Source organism: Dermochelys coriacea, chromosome 14, assembly GCF_009764565.3.
Source record: "Dermochelys coriacea isolate rDerCor1 chromosome 14, rDerCor1.pri.v4, whole genome shotgun sequence".
Classification (NCBI taxonomy): domain Eukaryota; kingdom Metazoa; phylum Chordata; order Testudines; family Dermochelyidae; genus Dermochelys; species Dermochelys coriacea.
In genome coordinates, this window is record NC_050081.1 from 38,858,382 (window position 1) to 38,877,402 (window position 19,021).

Genomic DNA, 19,021 nt, shown 5'->3' on the forward strand with positions numbered 1-19,021 from the left:
CCCCACCCCTATTCTCCCCCAGCCCCCTTGCCACTCACCCATGTCTCCCCTCCCCATAGCCCCTCTCAATTCCCTTCTCTCGGCCCAAACCCCTCGCCCCTCCCCCAGCAGGTGTGTGCCCCTGGAATTTCTTTTCTTTTCCAGACTGTTTGGAGCCTCTCCGGCGGGATGAGCTGCCTCCGGTTACGTTTCGCAAAAGAACAAAAGCCCCTTGGACAGTGGCACATTTTAGCAACCCGGCTACAGCCCCTTTTCAGTGTCCTGCCCCAGCTCGAATTCAGCCTGACCCCGGCCGGCTGCGGCCAGCAGAGCCCCTGAAACCACCCAGCTGCAACGAGAGCTGGTGCAGGCAGCTAGAACCCCGGACCCTGTATCTGCTCCGAGGGGGGCAGGAGCCCCATGGCTAGCTCGAGAGGGAAAGTCTTGGCCGCTTGACCAGAGAGGCCGTGGGTGCCCTGCGCTAGCTGTGAATTCATTCTCTGTGCAGACACTATCACACCTGCCCTCTAGGGCTCTGCCACAAGCCCACCCCCTGGTCCCCCCACCGCGAGACTTAGGAAATGCCTAGGGGAAACTGAGGCACCCACCCAGTATTTGGAGGAAACATTAAGAACAGTCCTGCTTCGTCACAAAGTGTCAGAATGAGGAAAGGCGGATACAAAGCTTGTTCGAAAGCTGCTGGGTGGGTTCCGTTTCTTGTTCCCCAGGTTGGCAGTTGTGGCTCCTGCGGACGGGAGCAGCCGCGGGGTGACGAAGGCCGAGGAGACTCGTGTGTCTCTCTACGGTGCCCCACACGCTGCTTTTGTTTTCAAACCTGCAGCGCTAGACAGGGACACCCGGGAGCTGCGCAGCCGGGTGCGAACGAGCCAACGTTTCCAGCTTGTCACGCAGGATGAACGTTGTCGGGGAGCTGCCAAGGGAGACGTTGGGCTTGTTTCCCCTCCTCCTCCTCCCCACTTTCCTACACGGGAGAAAAATGGCCCCAAAGCCCTTTCTTGCTTTTGAAATTCAGGCCCTGGCTGGGCTGGGCGATTCACTGAATAGTTTCAGCCAAATGAAAGGTTTAGAAAAACACCTTTGCCACCCATCCCCTGCCCCCAATATCCCCCTGCCCCTGGGTGCCTCTGGGGCAGAGCCTCTTCTCCCCTCATTCCCTCTCCCTGGTATCTGTGGGGCTGGATCTGGTCTATTTCTCCCCCCCACACACACCCCACTGCTCCTGGGGAGTTTGCCCAGATGGCAACCAAAGCTCCCTATGGCCACTGCTAGTGGCTGACAGAATTCGGCCAAAGTTCCTGTAGGTCTGTGGTTCTCGGGGGTCAGTGCCCCAGGGCTCCACAGGGGTCCCCAACAACTCAGCTAGAGATCAGCCTGGTTTTACTGCCCCATAGCCGGGGGCAATTTATTGGCGAATTGGATGGGAACAGGCGGAAGGAAGGAATATTTCAGTGCTAGCGGCTGGGACACGTTCCTGGTTTGATGTCTGATTTCGGTCAAGAGCAGTAAAACTCGGGGGGACGCCAGACGAATCCGGCTCCTGAAAGGGGCACAGTCACCTGGGAAGGTTGAGGGCCCTGGGCGAGTTCACTCCCATGGTGCATCTGGGGTTCAGGGCAGGAGGCTGCTCCATTGGGAGGCTTGGGCAGTACCTGGGCAAGGGGGAGGCTCTGCTCCTTGGGATAGAGGGAGATCTGGGCGGGGGGGGGGGGGGGACAGGAGTTACAGCCCTGGCTCTGGGGTCCAGGAAAACTCCAGCTGATCGGGGTGGGAGCAGCCCAGCCCCACAAGCAATTCAGGGAAAGGGAGCTCTCCCCCCCCCCCGCCAACTCCTCCTGGAACCCCAAATCCACTTCTGAGCCCAGAACACTGGGCAGGACGGGAACTTTTGTAAGCTCCTTCCACACACCTGGGGTCTCCCCTGGCTCTGGGAGGGGAGTGGGGTGGTCCAGTGGCTGAAGCAGGCGGAGTTTGGGAGCCAGGATGCCTGGGTTCTCCTCTGGCTCTGGGAGCGGAGGGTGGTGGCGGCTGGGAGCCAGGTGTGACAAAGCAGGGGATTTTCCTGTGTATACTGTGTGCCTCAGTTTCCCTGTGCAACAACATAGGGGGGATGGTGCTGCTGGGGACCAAGTGTGATCTCGCCTGTCAGCTGGGACCCAGACCACAGCCTGGAGATTGGGGATCCAGCGACTGGGGGCCCCCCAGCTCGAGAGCAGCTGGTTCTGGCCAGTGGGAGGACAAGTGCAGAGGGTCACTAGGCCTGAGACCCCCGAGACCTGCCGGGTCTGGACCCTCAATAACCCTCCTGTGGTGCCGATGGAGAGTCCCTGCAGACCAGAGCTGTGGGGGGACCAGGGTGAGGGGACTCCCCAAGCGGGTTCCAGGGGGCACAGGGGCCCAGCCCTGGAGAGAGCAGACCCCCGAAAAGGGCCATCACACTGAGGGGGGTTCCTCCCTGGGGCCAGGTGTCCGGGACGACATTCCCCCCCCCGCCCAAAGCAGCAGCAGGCTCTGGCTTCTGACAAGTCTTTTAATCCATCATCAGGGCAACGTTGCCAAACCTGCCCGCAAACGGTGCCCCCCGGCGCCCGCTGGCCCAGCAGGGCACCGCGCGCTCCCTGCAGACAACAAAAAACGAGGAAACGCACAAAAACCGCAAGACGCTGGTAAAACCGGCTCCAACCTTGGTATAAAAGAAAGGACGTGGGGGTGGGGGCTTTTTTTTTTTTTCCCAGGATTTTTTTTTTTTTCTATAAAAACAAAAAATGGCCTCGAGACGCAGGGAATGGGGGGAGGGCCCTGCGTCAGCCCGGCCGGGAGCGAAGGGCTCGCGAGGCTGAAGGGGACGGGGTCGGAGCCAGACCAGGGATCGCTGGTGGCAGCGCTGGGATCTTCCTTCTGTTAGTGCCCACGTGGGATCAGGGCTTGGTGGTGATGGATCCCACACCTGGCGAAATGGGTTCAGGGGCTGTTGGTGGGAAAAGTGGGATCCTTCTATCGGCGCCAACAAAGGTCAGGAATCATTGGTGGGAGGCGTGGGATGCTTCCCACAGCGGGTGGGTGTGAGGTGGGATCCTCCCACCACAGCAGGGCAGGACGGGGTGAACCCTGCTGTCCTGGTGCCCCCCACCACTCCAGTCCGCTCTTCCAATGGTTCTCCCGCCCCCGTCCCGCCCCCCCGAAGTCTGGCAGGGCTGCGGTCCTCAGGGCGGGGCCATCCTCCTCGTCAGCTCTCAGGGTCACGTGGAAATGAAACAGGGTGGGGGGTGGGGGGAGGCGTTAAAACCACCAAAAGAAGGATGACGACATGGGACGAGGAGTGTCGAGGATGCCCCTTATCGGGTCTGTTCGACTGCGGGAGGGAGAGGAGAGGGAGGTTAATGGCTGCGCCCCCAGGGAGCCCCCCACGCCCCACCCTGCTCCCACCTCGGCACAGCCAGGGGGCTGGGCCCCACAGGGGAATCTCAGGAAGAGCCCGCGTGAATGGCAGGGGTGGGGGGGGAAGACACACTACAGGCACCGCAGGCCTCCAAGGAGGTGGGGGGCAGAGATCAGCTGACAGGGTCACGTGGCAGGGCCACCCCCCCTCAATCCCTGCACCCCTCCCTGGGCTCCCCACCTGTTGTCTCCGCCTCCCCACCAGGGATCTGTGTGCCCGCAGCAATCCCCGGACCATCAGGGCCCCCCCGGGAACTCACTGTAGGAGGAGATGTCGATCTCGTCAGGCAGTTCGCTGATGTTCACCTCGAAGCGATCCTGCACGTCGTTCAGGATCTTGGCGTCGTTCTCGTCCGACACGAAGGTGATGGCCAGGCCCTTGGTGCCGAATCGCCCAGCGCGCGCCACCTATAGGGATTGGGGGGGGGGGGGGTCAGAGCCTCGCGCCGCCCAGCCCCCACGCCCCTCCCAGAGCTGGGGAGAGAACCCAGGAGTCCTGGCTCCCAGCTGCTCCTGGGGGAATTCTGCATCACTGCGCAGGCGGGGAATTCACGTCCCCCGCAGATTTCTTTGCTTCCCCGCAGAGAACTGAGTTTCTGATGGGGAAGCGAAGGGAAGCCCCAGCAGTGGCCGTGTGCCCCTCCCCGCCATGTGCCCCTCCCCAGCAGTGGCCGTGTGCCCCTCCCCAGCAGTATGGGTCGGGTGCCCAGGGCAGCTGGCAGAGAGGTAAACCGCTGTGGGGCCGGGGGCGGGAAGACCTAGTTGGTGGCTCCTACCCTGCGCTGGGATCAGCTGCTAATCCTGGCTGGGCAGGGGGGGACGGGACAGGACCTCCTCTTCCCCCACCCCTAGATTTCTCCCCCGGCTGCAGGAAGCGCTGCAAAGTCCTCCCCCTCCTGCCGCTTCCTGCACCCATCGCTCCTCAGCGGCAGAGGGAGGGATCCCTGTACAGGGAGCTACTGCCCCACGCATCCAGACCCCCTCATACCCTCCCGCTGAGCCTCATCCACCCCCACACACAGAACACCCCCAATGAGCTCCACTCCTCTGCACCTGGATCACCCCGACAAGCCACCCTCACCTCCACCCCACCGAGCCCCAACCAGCTGCACCTGGATCCCCACCCCACCGAGCCCCATCTCCTCCACACTCAGACCCCCCACCTGCTGAGCCCCAACCACCTTCACCTGGACCCCCCTGCAGAGCCCCATTACTGTTGCACCCAGAGCCCCCCGGCAAGCCCCTGTCCATCCAGATCCCCGCCGCACCTGGATCCCCCACTAAGCTGTCAGATTGTCCCACAAAGAACCCTCACCCCACACCCGGATCCCCCCCCCCCAACACTTAGCCCTTCCACACTTGGATCCTGCCTTGCTGGGCCTGCCTGTCCACACCTGGTGCACCTGGCATGGAGGGGCAGGGCCCTGGGTCCTTGCACTGCGTCAGGGTTGGGTGCAGTCTCCCCACTGAGTCGTGTCCCGGGGTGGGGGGCTGCATAGTGATCTCCCACCTCTGTGCAGCCAGCGGCCTGAGCTCCCCACTGCCAGGCTGGAGCCTCCACATTTATTTGACAAATAAAATTCCCAGATTTTTGCAAGATTTTAAAATATTGTGCGAATGTTTTGGCGCAAAATGCCCTCAGGAGTACTCCCAGCCCCCTGCTCTCACCACTAGCCCCCACTCCCCTCCCAGAGCTAGGGACAGAACCCAGGCATCCCGGCTCCCAACACCCCCGCAGGATGGGACCCAGGTGTCTGGCTCACCCGGTGCAGGTAGGTGTCCGAGTCCTCGGGCATGTCGTAGTTGAAGGCGATGTTGACCCGCTCGATGTCCATTCCCCGCCCGAAGAGGTTGGTGGCCACCAGGATCCGGCGCTGGAAATCCTTGAACTGCTGGTAGCGGGACAACCTGGAAGGGGGCAGGGGAAGGTATTTGGGGTCACTGCCTGGCCTGACCCCCTGGCAGTCCCCCCCCCATGGACAAAGCACCCCCACCGTGACACTAACTCAGGGGAGTGTCCTGTAACCGCCATATTCCTCATTTACATATAATTGTGATCGTGCATATAAAGCAGGTGAGGGGAGAGTACGATCAGCTGAAAGTCAAACTGGCGCATCACTAATGCGCACGTCGTCACGGGAACGTGTTGGACGGCTGGCCCTCGAGCAGGCGGTGGGGGACAACGTCAGGGAGGAGGTACCCAGCGCCCGGCTGGGGGTTCGGACATCACCAGCCCCCGTCCAGCAGCTGAGTCCCAATCCACAACCTGCTTCATCTCGGTGCTGCCCGGTCTAATCGGGCTGCGGCTCAGACTGGGGGGTACGTTTGGGCTCCTCGTGGTAACGAACTCTGACTTCGTGCCGACCCCGGACGCTCGTTTGCGGTCAAGAAACGCATTCCACGCGGATCTTTCCCAGCGAGCTCGTATGGAGCCTGCGGTAAATCTGCTCAGAGTTGCAAAGGCCGGCGAATGTCCCTGTTCCACTGGCAGCGCGGTGACCCCATTAATAAATGTGCCGCTGGTGTATTCCTGGGGTACGGTGCTGGGAGCTGGGGGGGCTCGGCTGGCGCACTGGGTGTCCCGTGAGTGGGGCTGCACTCACTGTCGTGCTGAGCGATCACAGCGCCGGGAGAAGTCTGTGGCTGGTCACTAGCCAGGCATTGTGAGAGACAGCCCAGGCTGGAGAGCTTGGGGGGGCCCAGCGCTTCCAACCCGGGGATCCCAATCCGAGCTCCCCAGCCCCCCTCACCTCTCCTCCTGGGGCATGCCTCGGTGGATGGCGATGGCCGGGAAGTTCTGCTCCACCAGCAGCTGGGCCAGCGCGATGCAGCGCTGCACCGACTTGACGAAGATCACCACCTGGGGGGGCAGAGGGAGGGGATGAGAGAGAGACAGCACCGCCAGGACGCCTGGGTCCCCGCCCCTCCCCGGACGCCTGGGTCCGCGGGGCGCTACCTGGTTGAACTCCAGCACATCAAGCAAGTCGAAGAGCTTGCGGTTCTTCTCGTTGTCCTTCAGCTTGACGTAGTATTGCTGCAGGCCGTGCAGCGTCAGCTTGGTCTCGTCGTCCACGAAGATCTCCATGGGCTGGGGGGGCAGAGCAGGGTGAACCCCGCTGCCCGCGCCAGGGGAGAGACCCCGCCCCCACGAGCCCCCGATTCACACACCCCACCTGTGCCCCAGATACCCCAACATCCCCCTCAGGGCCCTCCGGATAACATCCAGCGACCCGTTCTGCTCCCACGGCCAAGGTTGACAGCCTGGACGCCGGCTCCCAGCCCGAGCCCCCAGGGCTGCGAGCTGTGGGGCCCTTTGGGTCCTGCCCCCGAAGCCCCAGGACTGAGCGCTCTAGGAAGCATACAAACCCTGCCCCATTTCCCCTAGATTGCTCCACCCAGGTTGAGGTGCACCACCCCCGCAGGCAGTGGGGGGGTCTGTGCGGAAAGTACCCCACTACTCTCCACGACCCTACCAGCCGGTGCCACAGGCTTGATCGCCCCACGCTGGGGAACAGAGGGGGGGAGCAGCCCCCCAAGACATAATGCCCCCATTCACAACCAGTCAACAGGGAGGGCATGGCCAGAGGCCACAGGCGTCAACCTGCCAGCGCCCAGTGCATGCTGGGAAATGGCAGGCAAGGAAGGGGCTAGATCCAGCTAAGTTGCCTGCCTTCTCCAGTGGCAGGTGAGATTTCCCAGCATGCACTGGGCTTCCAGCTATGAGGCAGAAGTTCTAGGCTCCTCCCCTTGACACAGCTCCCAGCATGCTCTGGGAAATTTCCCAGCATGCAAACCCTGAGCCTGGGAAAGTGCCCTCCCCTTAGCGTAGCCCCAGCATGCCCCAGGTGAAGCCCCCCTCGGCTGTCTGGGGGAGGAGGGGTTCTGATTAACCCCTTGCCTCCCGCACCCCACTGCCCCCCGTCTCGCTCTTGGTGGGGGGAGGGGGAAAGATTTGCTGTGAGCCCCAACCCCGCCCCCCGAGTCTGGTTCCGAAAAAGGATAAGCCGGATCCTGGCGCCGCCGAGTCTCTGCGAGCCGCCGCCGGGCCGTCTCCGTTCTCTCCGCTGCTCTTCGCCACGGGGGGGGGGGTGCCGCCAGTCTCCAGAGCGCCGGGGGGGCTGGGAGGGGGGGTAGGGGGTCTCTGGCTCTGTGCATGGTAGACGGAGCACTCACTTGCCTGGGTGTATGGGGCCAGCTGATCCGGAGGCTGCGGTGCCGGGTGGATGCCGCGCTGGGAAGGAAGGGGGGGCAGGGGGGAGGGCGGGAAGAGGGGGCGCCCTGTTTTCTGCGCCGGGGGGGTGCCGAGGCTAGCGCAACCCGAGTGATCTTCCGGAAGCTCTGGGGGCCTGTGCTAGGGGCCGGTCCTGGCGCTGCGGCCCGTGCGCCGCCCCGGGGGCGGGGGTGCCGGGGGGGCAAAGAAGGTAGAAGGGGGTAATTACGTCTTGCATGAATTTGCGGCAGACAGGGCGGATTTCCTTGCTCAGGGTGGCGCTAAACATCATGACCTGCTTTTCGTGCGGGGTCATGCGGAAGATCTCCTGGACGTCCCGGCGCATATCTGGGGGGAGAAGGGGGCGGGGTCAGCAATGAGGTGAGCCCAGGGTGGCTGGGACCCCCGACAGGAAACCTGCCCCATATCCCTCAGCTGTGCTGGGCGGGGTCAGGAACGGGATGCGCCCAGGGCAGACAGTTGCCCCCAGGGATAACCTGCTCCTCCTACTCTATAGGGTCCCCCCTTGTCCCTGTCCTGCCCCTCCCCCTGCTCTATGGGGCCCCAGGGGGCCCTGCCCCCAGCCCGGGAGGATGGCGGCAGAGCCATGGGAACGAAGGGTGCTCCCCCGCTCACCGAGCTGCTCCAGCATCTTGTCGCACTCGTCCAGGATGAAATGCTTGATGTGTTTGAGGTTGAGGCTCTTGTTGCGCGCCAGGGCCAGGATCCGGCCTGGCGTCCCCACCACGATGTGGGGGCAGTTCTTCTTCAGCACCTCCTCGTCCTTCTTGATGGACAGGCCCCCGAAAAACACCGCCACCTGGGGGGGGCAGGGTGGGATGAGACCCTCCGCTGGCTGCCCCCCAGTCTGGCTCCCCGCCCCAACCCCTCAAGCTGGCGCCTTACGCCGCCCAAACCAGCTCTTTGCCTCCCCCTGAGCCTGGCTGCCCCCCCGGCCCAGCTCCCTGCCCCTCACCTTGACACTGGGCATGTACTTGGAGAAGCGCTCGTACTCCTTGCTGATCTGGAACGCCAGCTCCCGCGTGTGGCACATCACCAGCACAGACACCTGGGGGACAGGGGTGTTAGTGCAGGGACCGTGCCCCCCCATCCCCACGCAGCCCCAGCACACCTCCTCACAGCCCCCCGGCCACCCCAGGCATCTTCCAACCAGCCCTCCACCCCCCCATTCTCAATTGGTCTCTCCCCGCTTCCCCATCAGTCACCAATTGGTCTCTTCCCCCTTCACTCCCAGTCACCAACTCTCCCCGCCCCCCAACACCCGAAACGGGCTCTACCCCCCGCCCAGACCGTTCCCAGTGGGTCCCAGCCCCCACGTTCGCAGCCCCCTCACCTGCCCCGTGACGGGCTCCAGCTGCTGCAGCGTGGCCAGCACGAAGACGGCCGTCTTGCCCATGCCCGACTTGGCCTGGCACAGCACGTCCATGCCCAGGATGGCCTGTGGGATGCACTCGTGCTGCACTGCAGGGCAGCGGGGCAGGGGTCAGCCAGTGCTCACCCAGCCCCCCCTGCTCTAACCCACCCACCCGCCCCCACTCCCCTCCCAGAGCCGGGAGAGAACCCAGGAGTCCGGGCTCCCAGCCCCCCCTGCTCTAACCCACCCACCCCCACTCCCCTCCCAGAGCCGGGAGAGAACCCAGGAGTCCGGGCTCCCAGCCCCCCCTGCTCTAACCCACCCACCCACCCGCCCCCACTCCCCTCCCAGAGCCGGGAGAGAACCCAGGAGTCCGGGCTCCCAGACCCCCCTGCTCTAACTCACCCGCCCCCACTCCCCTCCCAGAGCCGGGAGAGAACCCAGGAGTCCGGGCTCCCAGACCCCCTGCTCTAACACACCCACCCACCCGCCCCCACTCCCCTCCCAGAGCCGGGAGAGAACCCAGGAGTCCGGGCTCCCAGCCCCCCCTGCTCTAACCCACCCACCCTCCCCCACTCCCCTCCCAGAGCCGGGAGAGAACCCAGGAGTCCAGGCTCCCAGCCCCCCTGCTCTAACACACCCGCCCCCACTCCCCTCCCAGAGCCGGGAGAGAACCCAGGAGTCCGGGCTCCCAGACCCCCCCCGCTCTAACCCACCCACCCTCCCCCCCTCCCCTCCCAGAGCCGAGAGAGAACCCAGGAGTCCAGGCTCCCAGCCCACCTGCTCTAACCCATCAGCCCCCGCTCCCCTCCCAGAGCCAGGAGAGAACCCAGGAGTCCAGGCTCCCAGCCCCCCTGCTCTAACACACCCGCCCCCACTCCCCTCCCAGAGCCGGGAGAGAACCCAGGAGTCCAGGCTCCCAGCCCACCTGCTCTAACCCATCAGCCCCCGCTCCCCTCCCAGAGCCAGGAGAGAACCCAGGAGTCCGGGCTCCCAGCCCCCCTGCTCTAACACACCCGCCCCCACTCCCCTCCCAGAGCCGGGAGAGAACCCAGGAGTCCGGGCTCCCAGCCCCCCTGCTCTGACCCCCAAGATCCCCCTCGCCCCCAGTGCCAGGGGTGGGACCCAGGCGTCCGGCTGACCTTCCGAGGGGTGCTCGAAGCCGCAGTCGACAATGGCGCGGAGGAGCTCAGGTTTCAGCAGAAAGTCCCGGAAGCCAGAGCTGTGGATGGAGACGTAGGAGCCCTTGACGTCCTTCTTGGGGGGCACGTCCACCCCGTCGCCCCCCGCCTGGTTCTCCACCTCGTCATCCTCGTAATCCAGCAGCTCGTTATCCACGTCATTCTCCGCCATGGCGGCGCCGGGAGGGGGCCTGCTGAGACTGGAGGGGGCAGCGGGGTCAGCCGGGGGCTTGGGACCGGCCCCCACCATACCCCAGCGCCCCCGTCCCCCGAGCGAGCCAGCCCGCCCCAGGACGGGCGACCCCCCCGTCCCCAGAGCCAGCCCGCCCCCGCCCCAAGACGGGCAACCCCCCGTCCCCCGAGCCAGCACGCCCCCGCCCCGGGACAGGGACCCCCCGTCCCAAGAGCCAGCCCGCCCCCGCCCCGGGACAGGGACCCCCCGTCCCAAGAGCCAGCCCGCCCTCGCCCCGGGACAGGTGCCCCCCCCCGTATCCCATTCCCCATCCCCACAGCCAGCCAGCCCTTGCCCCGGGACCAGTAGCCCCCCCCGTACCCCATTCTCCAGAGCCAGCCAGCCCCCGAGACCGGTGCCCCCCCATACCCCATTCCCCAGAGCCAGCCAGCCCTCGCCCTGGGACCGGCGCTCCCCCATACCCCATTCCCTGCCCCCAGAGCCAGTCAGTCCCTGCCCTGGGGCTGGATCAGAATCAGTTAGAAGAATCCTTTATCCAGCTCCTAACGTCTCCATGTCTCCCTCAATAGCACCCCCAAGTATGGGGTTCAAATTGGGTCACCTCCAAATCCCCCACTGGCGCTGAGACCCCAAATCCCCCCCCTTCGTCCAGCACCCCCTGGCCCTGCGGACATGGGAAGCACACAAGATACCCCCCAACTCCTAACCCCAGGGGAGCCATGCAATCGGGGGGTGCCACTCAACTCCCCCAGCCACCCTGGGACTAACTCCAGGGGTGTTGCTGCACCCCCACATCCACTTGAGCCCACTGTGCCCTGGGGAGCCGCATGTGTACCACACGTGCGCACCCGACCCCAGTGCGAGCCGGCTACAGAGAAGTGTTTTGGGGTGTCATCCTCCCACCCACCCCCAGTACCTGGGGGGCTTTCACACCCCGTATTCCCCCCCATGTACTGCTATGTAAAATCCAGCCCCCCATTATAATGAGGTGCAGCCGCCCCCCTAGATCCCACTCACACGTGAGCTCCAGGGGCACTAGGGTTCACCTCCAATGCAAACCGTGGGTACGGGGGAGGATGGATCCGAACCCCGCAGCAGATAATGGGGTGCAGCCATGCCCCAGAAGCCCCGCATTGAGGGGAAGTCCCTGTGCAACAAGCAATCGCTGGGGTGGAGCCGTAGCCCTCATACCCAACCAGTGTCCTTTGCAAACTGGACCCCAATCGCCCCCTAGCTACAGCCTGCAATACTGGGGGGCTCCTGCACTCCCTAGCGTCTCCATACACAGTGAAAGCCAGGATTCCTGGGTTCACTCTCCAGCTCTGGGAGGGGAGCGGGGAAGGAGATTACGATTTGGGGGCACGCTCCTACCCCCCAACACACAGCAGCTGCATTAGACATTGGGATGCTCATGTTTACTGCTCCCCAAATCCCTCCCCATGCACAGTACAAAGCAAACAATGGCCGGGGGCAGATGCACCCCCCCAAAACTCCACCCCCTCCCTGACAATGTCAAGGATTGGGGGGAGCTGCCCCAGCACCCAGCACCCCACACCCCTCCCTGGGGTGTGGGGACAGGGAATACAGAAGTGCCCCCATCCTCCCCTGCCAACCATGAGGAAACTGGGGCTGCCTGCACCCCACGGCTACCTGCTTCCCAGGCTGCCAGGGAGCAGCCCCCAAGTCTCCCCCAGCAGCTTGCAATAGATTGGGGGGGAATCTACTTCCACGCCCCCCATGGCCCCTACACGCTACAGAGGCCCTGCCCCCCCCATGCAGCTGCCCAGCCTTTGGGCACTGCCCCCAATTAACTGCACCCCCCTCCCATCTCAGCACTGGGGAGATCCCACCCCCCACATTGCACCCCTCCCCCCTGCACTGCAACTCTCACACTCCCTTCTTTATATACCCCATATTGCACCCCGAACCCATGCACTGCACCCCCACGTGCTGGAGGGGACTGTACCCCCCCCGGCTTGCAAGGAGCCCTGCGGCTGGCCATAGGCTCCCCCTGTAGCCTGGGGGGGCGTCTTCAGCGCCATATTTTATATGTTTATTTCGCGGCCCCCCAATATCCCGCTGCGGGGCGGCGGGGGCGTCCCCCCTCCCCACCCGGCCGGGCCCCCGGGGGCAGGAGAGCAGGACGGGGCCGATGTTCGCGGATGGCGGAGCGGGGCGGGAGGCGGAGGCGGGAGCAGGGCCGGCGCCATCTTGGATTCCCGGCCATATAAACGCACAATGGGGAATCCGTCCATCCCGCCCCCCGGGGCCCCTTCCAGGCCGATGATCGGGGGTCGGGGCCGGGAAATGGCCCCCGAGACCGGGCCCATCGGAGAGAGAATCGCCCGGAGAAGCGGTATCGGCCCCGCCGGGCGGCGGATGGCCCAAGATGGCGGCGATGCGCGACCGATTCTCGCCGAGGCCTCTTACCTCCTGCGGGGGGAGGGGCGCCCAAGTCTCCTGCGCGCAGCGGCCGCGGCCAGAAGTGAGCGGCGCCTGCACTTCCGGCACGCGGGGAGGGGGGGAGGAGCAGAGCGGAGCGCAGCGCAGCGCGCGGCGGCGAGGACCCAGCTCCGGATGGGGCTGTCTAGCCCAGCGCCTGATTGATAAACACAAACACACACACACCCCGGGGCACTGTGTCGCATTTTTTTCTCCCGACGGGGACGGACCCGAGCGCTCCGGATTCAAGGCTCCTTCGCGGGTGCATGTGTTTGATCAGGCGACTGAGTAGGGCCCCTCTCCCCGCAGCAAGACGGGGCGGGGGATTGTTTTTCCCACGGGGCCCTTCAGGTGGTGGCCATGGGGGGAGGGGCTGGGAGTAGTTTGGTTCAGGCTTCACTTTGCCTCTGAGGCCTTGTCCTGGCCTGACGTCACTGGGGGCCATGGCGCGGGAGGGGGCAGCCCTCCATGATGCCACAGTCCCCTCGGCCGTGCGCACCATGACGACATGTCCCCCTCTGACCACAGCCCCTTGAGGCCACGCTCCCCCCCGGCCACGTCCCTGTGATGTCATGCTCCCCTCTGGCCACACCCCCTTGAGGCCACACTCCCCTCTGGCCACGCCCCTATGGTGCCACATTTCCCCCCCAGCCATGCCCCTGTGGTGTCATGCTCCCCTCTGGCCACATCCCCCCTGAGACCACGCTCCTCCCTGGCCACACCCCTGTGATGCCATGCTCCCCTCTGGCCATGTGCCCCATGAAGCCTCGGTCCCCTCTGGCCACACTCCTGGCCACATCTCCCAACCGTGCCCTGTTATGCCATGCCCCCTTCTGGCCACACCCCCGTAATGCCATGTTCCCTGTAGTTAGGGGGAGCATGGTCCCTTTTTCCAGCTCTGACCCGGCTGTCACGACTCTTTGGCCCAAACTGGGCACAGGTCCCCGACTTGCGCCGGCAGTGCTGGCTGTCGCTCCGGGCCGCAGCGCCCGCTTTCCGGCCACACGGCAGAGCAGAGACGTCAGGCTGGCCTGCTATTACCACCCCAGCGTCGGCACTGCCTCAGCGTCTGAGCCCTCCTTACCGCCAGGCTCAACACAGAAGGCTGCGAACAACCTGAGTGGGAGGCTGGGTCCACGCGTGGGTTCATTTCCCTGCCAGCTTGGTACACGGCCAGCGCAGAGAAGGTGGGAACCCCCGTCAGCGACGGGCACCTGGCTAAATGGCTTGTCAGCGTCCGCCCGATCTGACTGGCGAACGCTGCTGGTTGCTGGCTCGCCGAGCTGCAGGCTGAAAGCAGCATGGTGGTCTCGTCCCAGCTTCAGGGTTTGCCTAGCCTGGGAGGGGGCGTTAATTGCACACTTTGTGGTAGCTGAAGTCCCCCTGAGCCTGTGTTCAGATGCTGGGCTGAGCCAGTGGTCACCGCGCTGCCGACTTCTGCGGGCGCTGTCTTCAGAGCTAGGCACCGCCAGCAAGCAGGTGCTGCTCCATCGCCCAGCTGAGCAGCTCCCTTCCATCGTCACCTGGGGTTGCTGCCCGGTGTTGCTTTGGTGTCCCTAGAAGAAGCAGTAGTTTGTCTGTGGTCATTTCTGACTAGAAAAATGTCTCCGGAACGTTTGTGTCATTTTAACGAAGACCTCCAAAAGCAGTTCAAGTTTTTTAACAAAAGGCCCTTCAGCACTGACCGACAGCCAAGGGGTACGCGAGACATGTGGAACACATTGCTCCATTGCTCACGGCAGCCGAAAGGCACCTCCAGAGCAAGAAACACAGAGATGCCGAGAAACTTGTTTATCTCCAACCGTTTCAGGTTTTTTTCTGAGGCAAGACACAGAAGCGGAAAAAGTTTTTGGCAGCGAGGGGCTGTTTGCTTACCACTCAGTCTGGCACGGACAGTTTCCAGTCCATTGATTGTACCTTACAAATAATTACGAAATTGCCAGCCTAAGTTTTCATCTGCTTGCACAAAATCTGAGGCAATTGTTTGCAACATCCTTTATCCACTGAAGAAGTGCAGCGTGAGTTGGACAAGTGTTCCTTTGTTACACTTAGTGTGGATGCGTCGAACAAACAGGACCAAAAACTGTTCCCTGTTCTGGTACAGTATTTTCTCCCATTGAGAATTTGTGCAGGCAACACCAGTACTAACTTTCAGGGTGCCAGGCATTGTGGGAAAAACAATATGTGGTGAAAGCTCCAGGCCAATTTAGAAAGAGATCTTCAGTATTGGGTGTGGTGCCTCCAAACTGCAGCTGACTGCCTTCCTTTAGACCAGGGATCGGCAACCTTTCACACGTGGCCCATGAAGGAAATCCACTGGCGGGGCGGGCTGGGCCGGTTTGTTTACCTGCAGCGTCCACAGGTTCGGCCAATCACAGCTCCCACTGGCCACGGATTCGCTGTTCCAGGCCAATGGGGGCTGCGGAAAGTGGCGGCCAACACATCCCTTGGCCTGCGCCGCTTCCCCTAGTCTGACCCTGTGGCCTCCGCGTTCTGCTCGAGGGAGATGTTGACACAGAGCCGGATTGACACGCAGATTGTTGGCTCTGGCCCAGCTCCCCTGCGACCCACTGGATCGCTCGGGATCTGGGTCCTGTCTCTTCGCCGGTTCCCGCTCTCCCAGGGTTTGCGTCGTCGGCACGTTTTATCCGTCATGCTCTGATGTTCTCTCCCAAGTTGTTGAGAAAAATATGAATTTTCTCCCGCTCGGTGAGGAGTCCCTGTTTGCTGGGACATTTTGAGATCTATCAGTTAGCCAGTTTTGACGCCATTCAACATGGACCACATTGATGTGAGATCATTCCAGTTTGGGGGCTCAAACCGCCACACGGCCCCAAGTCGCACGCCTGGCAGTGGGCTATTATACCAGCCCTCTCCCCTTGCTCAGCCAGCTGGGCGATCTCCTCCCCAAAAGCCATTGAGCGAGTGTGACGTTTCCTATTGTTCGGCTGCTGATCTGAGCTGGGGAGGGGTGAGCTGATCCGGGGCGGTGGGGGTGGTTAATTCTGCGGGACAGTGTGCGTTGGTGAGAAAGAGGCCTGGTACAGAGCCTCCCAAAGCCTGACCAGCGGAAGGGGGCGGTCGTATGGACAGTCGTGCAAACACGATCGGTCCTGGTGAAATACCAGAGCTGAGGTTCAAACTGCAGAGTCAGGGGTTTGCACTGCAGCGACAGTTGGATAGGGCTTTGCCCGCGCTGCCCCAGCCACGCTTGAAGAGGGGCCGGTGCCCGGGAGCAGGCACAGGGGCAAAGTGACTGCAAACACTGTGGCAGAGAAGGATGCAACCCACTGGCTGCACCCCTGGACCCGGTGCCACCCCGAGCTCAATGGGAGGCAGCGGAAGTTAGGGTGCCCAGAGCCCAGCCACCTCCTGCCCACCAGGTGCAGCCAGTCAAACCACAGTGCGAGGGGCGGGGTTGGCGAGAGGGGCCCGGAAAGATGAGGATGGGGGGAACAGGAGAACGAGAGGGGAGAAACGATGGTCACTATCGTCAAAGCGAACCCCCACTGCTGCACCCCAGAGCCAGCCACAGCTCAGCGCCAGGCGAGGGCTCCCCATATAACCAGCCCCCCACGCCTCACCCCAGAGCCAGGTGCTCTAATGCAATAGACCCCAAGCCCCTCCCAGAGCTGGGATAGAACCCAGGTGTCCTGCCCCACCCCACGCTGTGAAATAATGAGGCTCTCTCCACTGGTCACTGTTTATTCACATTTCACAGGCACAATCAGTGCAAGAGACCCTGCGGGGTTGGAATATAGGGGGACAGATGGTGGGGAGGGGCGGGGGGTATAGCTGGATAGGGCAGTTTGGGGGGATGGATAGGGCAGTTTGGGGGGACAGCTGGGATATTTGGGTACAGCTGGAGGGGACGGGTTTAAGGGTTCAGGGGGCAATCAGTTCATTAGGGATCAGGGCACACCCACAAGAGCTCATGGGGGAGCAAGGGGCTGGGAGCTCTGGCCCCCAGTTGGGGAGCAGCTGGGGAGCAGGGGGAAGAGCCGGAGGCAGGGGGCGGAGCTGCTGGGCAGGGGGCGGAGCTGGGGGCCATGGGGCAACCCCTAGGCGGCCAGGCGGTAGTTGTGGTGCAGCTGGGGGCAGGGGGTGGAGCCGGAGGCAGGGGGTGGAGCTGGGGGCCATGGGGCAGCCCCTAGGCAGCCAGGCAGTAATTGGGGTGGAGCTTGGGACAGGGCGCGGAGCTGGGGGGAATGGGGCAGCCCCTAGGTGGTCAGGCGGTAGTTGGGGTGCAGTTGGGGGAAGGGGCGGAGCCGGAGGCAGGGGTGGAGCTGAGGGGCAGGGGGGCGGAGCCAGGGACCATGGGCAGCCCTAGGCGGCCAGGCAGTAGTTGGGGTACAGCTGGGGGCAGGGGGTGGAGCTGAGGGACAGGGCGGGTGGAGTCAGGGGCCATGGGGCAGCCCCTAGGCGGCCAGGTGGTAGTTGGGGTGCAGCTGGGGGCGCACGGCGCACACCAGGACCAGCAGCTGGCGCAGGACCCGCTCCTTGCCCTGGGCCTGGCCCCCCTGCATAGCCTGGACCCGCCGGCGCGTCTGCAACTCCACCTCTGCGCACACGTGGCCCCGGGAGCCCAGCGCCTGCGGGAGACGGGGGTGAGACCGGGGCGAAGACCCCCCCAATTCCCTGCCCCCTGGCCCCCTGCAGCCCCCCAACTTCCCCCACTGCCCCCAGGAGCCCAGCACCTGCGGGAGACAGGCGTGAGACCAGGGCGAAGACTCCCCCAATCCCCTGCCCTCCTGCATCCCCCAACCTCCCGCACTGCCCCCGGGAGCCCAGCACCCTTGGGAGACAGGGGTGAGACCAGGGCAAAGACCCCCCAATCCCCTGCTCCCCAACCCCCTGCGGCCCCCCAACCTCCCCCACTGCCCCTGGGAGCCCAGCGCCTGCAGGAGACGTGGGTGAGACCGGAGCAGAGACCCCCGCAATATCCCCCCACCCTCCCACTGCCCCCCTCCCACCACCACTGCCCCCATCTCCCCTCCCATGCCCCCAAACCCTCCAAGCCACCAATCCCCCCAACCCCAGCCCTGATCCTGCCCCCAAACCTACCCCCCTACAGCCAACCCCTCCCCCCGACCCCACTTCTCCGCACCCCCCCTCACCGCCTGCTGCTTCTGCTGGAAATCCCGCTCCCGCTCCAGCCGGTACCCCTCGATCTCCACCTGCGCCTTCTCCTTTGCCTGCCTCAGCCGCCGGGCCTTCCCTGGGGGCGACAGAGAACCCAGGAGTCCGGGCTGGCACCCCCCACCCTTCCCCGAGCCGGGAGGGAACCCAGGAGTGTGGGCTCTCCACCCCCATCCGTCCATGCTCCCAGGCCCCGTGCTTGGTACTGGGGGACCCTTCCTCAATGCCTCCAAACCCATGGGGGACTCTATGGGGTCTCCACCCCAATGTCTGCTCCCCCCAGCTGTACCTGCTGCCCCAGGACTTCCCCCCTCCCTGCTACCAAACCCCATTTCAGACCCTGACCCCTCGTCGCCCGACCCCCAAGTATTGCTTCTCCCCTGTGCCCAACTGGACCAACCACCTGCCCCCCGTATCTCCCCACCTCCCCCCCCACAGCCAGACCCCACAAACAGCCCCTTCCACTCCACCCCTGGACCCCCAGCCCCATCACAGCAGACCCCCTGCCCTGTGGCCATAACCCCCGTCCTCTCCTCCCCCCGCACCCCACAGCCCCATCCCTCCCCCTCCAGAACCCATTCCCTCTTCCCCCACCCCACAGCCCCATCCCTCCCCCTCCAGAACCATCCCCATCCTCTCCCCCAACCCACAGCCCCATCCCTCCCCCTCCAGAACCCATCCCACAGCCCCATCCCTCCCCCTCCAAAACCCACAACCCCATCCGTCTTCCCCCAACCCCACAGCCCCATCCCTCCCCCTCCAGAACCCATCCCCCATCCTCTCCCCCCACCCCACAGCCCCATCCTCCCCCTCCAGAACCCATCCCCCATCCTCTCCCCCCAACCCACAGCCCCATCCCTCCCCTCCAGAACCCACCCCCCTCTCACGTTTTCGGGCTTCCGCCACCTTCTCGGCCGCCCGCTTCTCCGCCTGCAGCAGCTGCTGGATTCCCTGCGACTGGCTCGCCATGGCCGGGCTGCGCTGGGTACCGGGGGGGGGGGGGCTGGGTCCTAGCGTCCCCCGCACGAGTGCCCCCCCTCCCGACC

General features: G+C 64.3%; 2 protein-coding genes across 6 annotated transcripts; both read right to left on the reverse strand.

Annotated features, from left to right (window-relative positions):
• Positions 1-3,262: 3,262 nt before the first annotated feature.
• Positions 3,263-13,018, reverse strand: DDX39B (DExD-box helicase 39B). 3 transcript variants are annotated; one of them, XM_038370911.2, is made up of 11 exons: positions 12,825-13,018; positions 10,163-10,401; positions 9,000-9,127; positions 8,622-8,714; positions 8,282-8,465; positions 7,875-7,993; positions 6,392-6,523; positions 6,186-6,295; positions 5,199-5,343; positions 3,696-3,843; positions 3,263-3,349 (listed from the first exon to the last, which is right to left on the reverse strand). In XM_038370911.2, exons 2-11 carry the CDS (start codon positions 10,371-10,373, stop codon positions 3,333-3,335), a joined length of 1,287 nt encoding a protein of 428 aa, XP_038226839.1. In that variant the 5' UTR covers positions 10,374-10,401; positions 12,825-13,018; the 3' UTR covers positions 3,263-3,332. The 3 variants fall into 3 exon arrangements, with proteins under 3 accessions (XP_038226839.1, XP_038226840.1, XP_043353143.1); XM_038370912.2 differs by lacking the exon at positions 12,825-13,018 and adding an exon at positions 12,632-12,823; XM_043497208.1 differs by having other exon boundaries at positions 6,186-6,523; positions 12,825-12,996.
• A 3,507-nt stretch (positions 13,019-16,525) lies between these two features.
• Positions 16,526-19,010, reverse strand: ATP6V1G2 (ATPase H+ transporting V1 subunit G2). Of its 3 annotated transcripts, none has more exons than XM_043497260.1 (4): positions 18,863-19,010; positions 17,954-18,054; positions 17,277-17,428; positions 16,526-16,919 (listed from the first exon to the last, which is right to left on the reverse strand). In XM_043497260.1, exons 1-4 carry the CDS (start codon positions 18,942-18,944, stop codon positions 16,898-16,900), a joined length of 357 nt encoding a protein of 118 aa, XP_043353195.1. In that variant the 5' UTR covers positions 18,945-19,010; the 3' UTR covers positions 16,526-16,897. The 3 variants fall into 3 exon arrangements, with proteins under 3 accessions (XP_043353195.1, XP_043353194.1, XP_038226922.1); XM_043497259.1 differs by having other exon boundaries at positions 16,526-17,042; positions 17,241-17,428; XM_038370994.2 differs by having other exon boundaries at positions 16,526-17,428.
• Between the last annotated feature and the right edge of the window lie 11 nt (positions 19,011-19,021).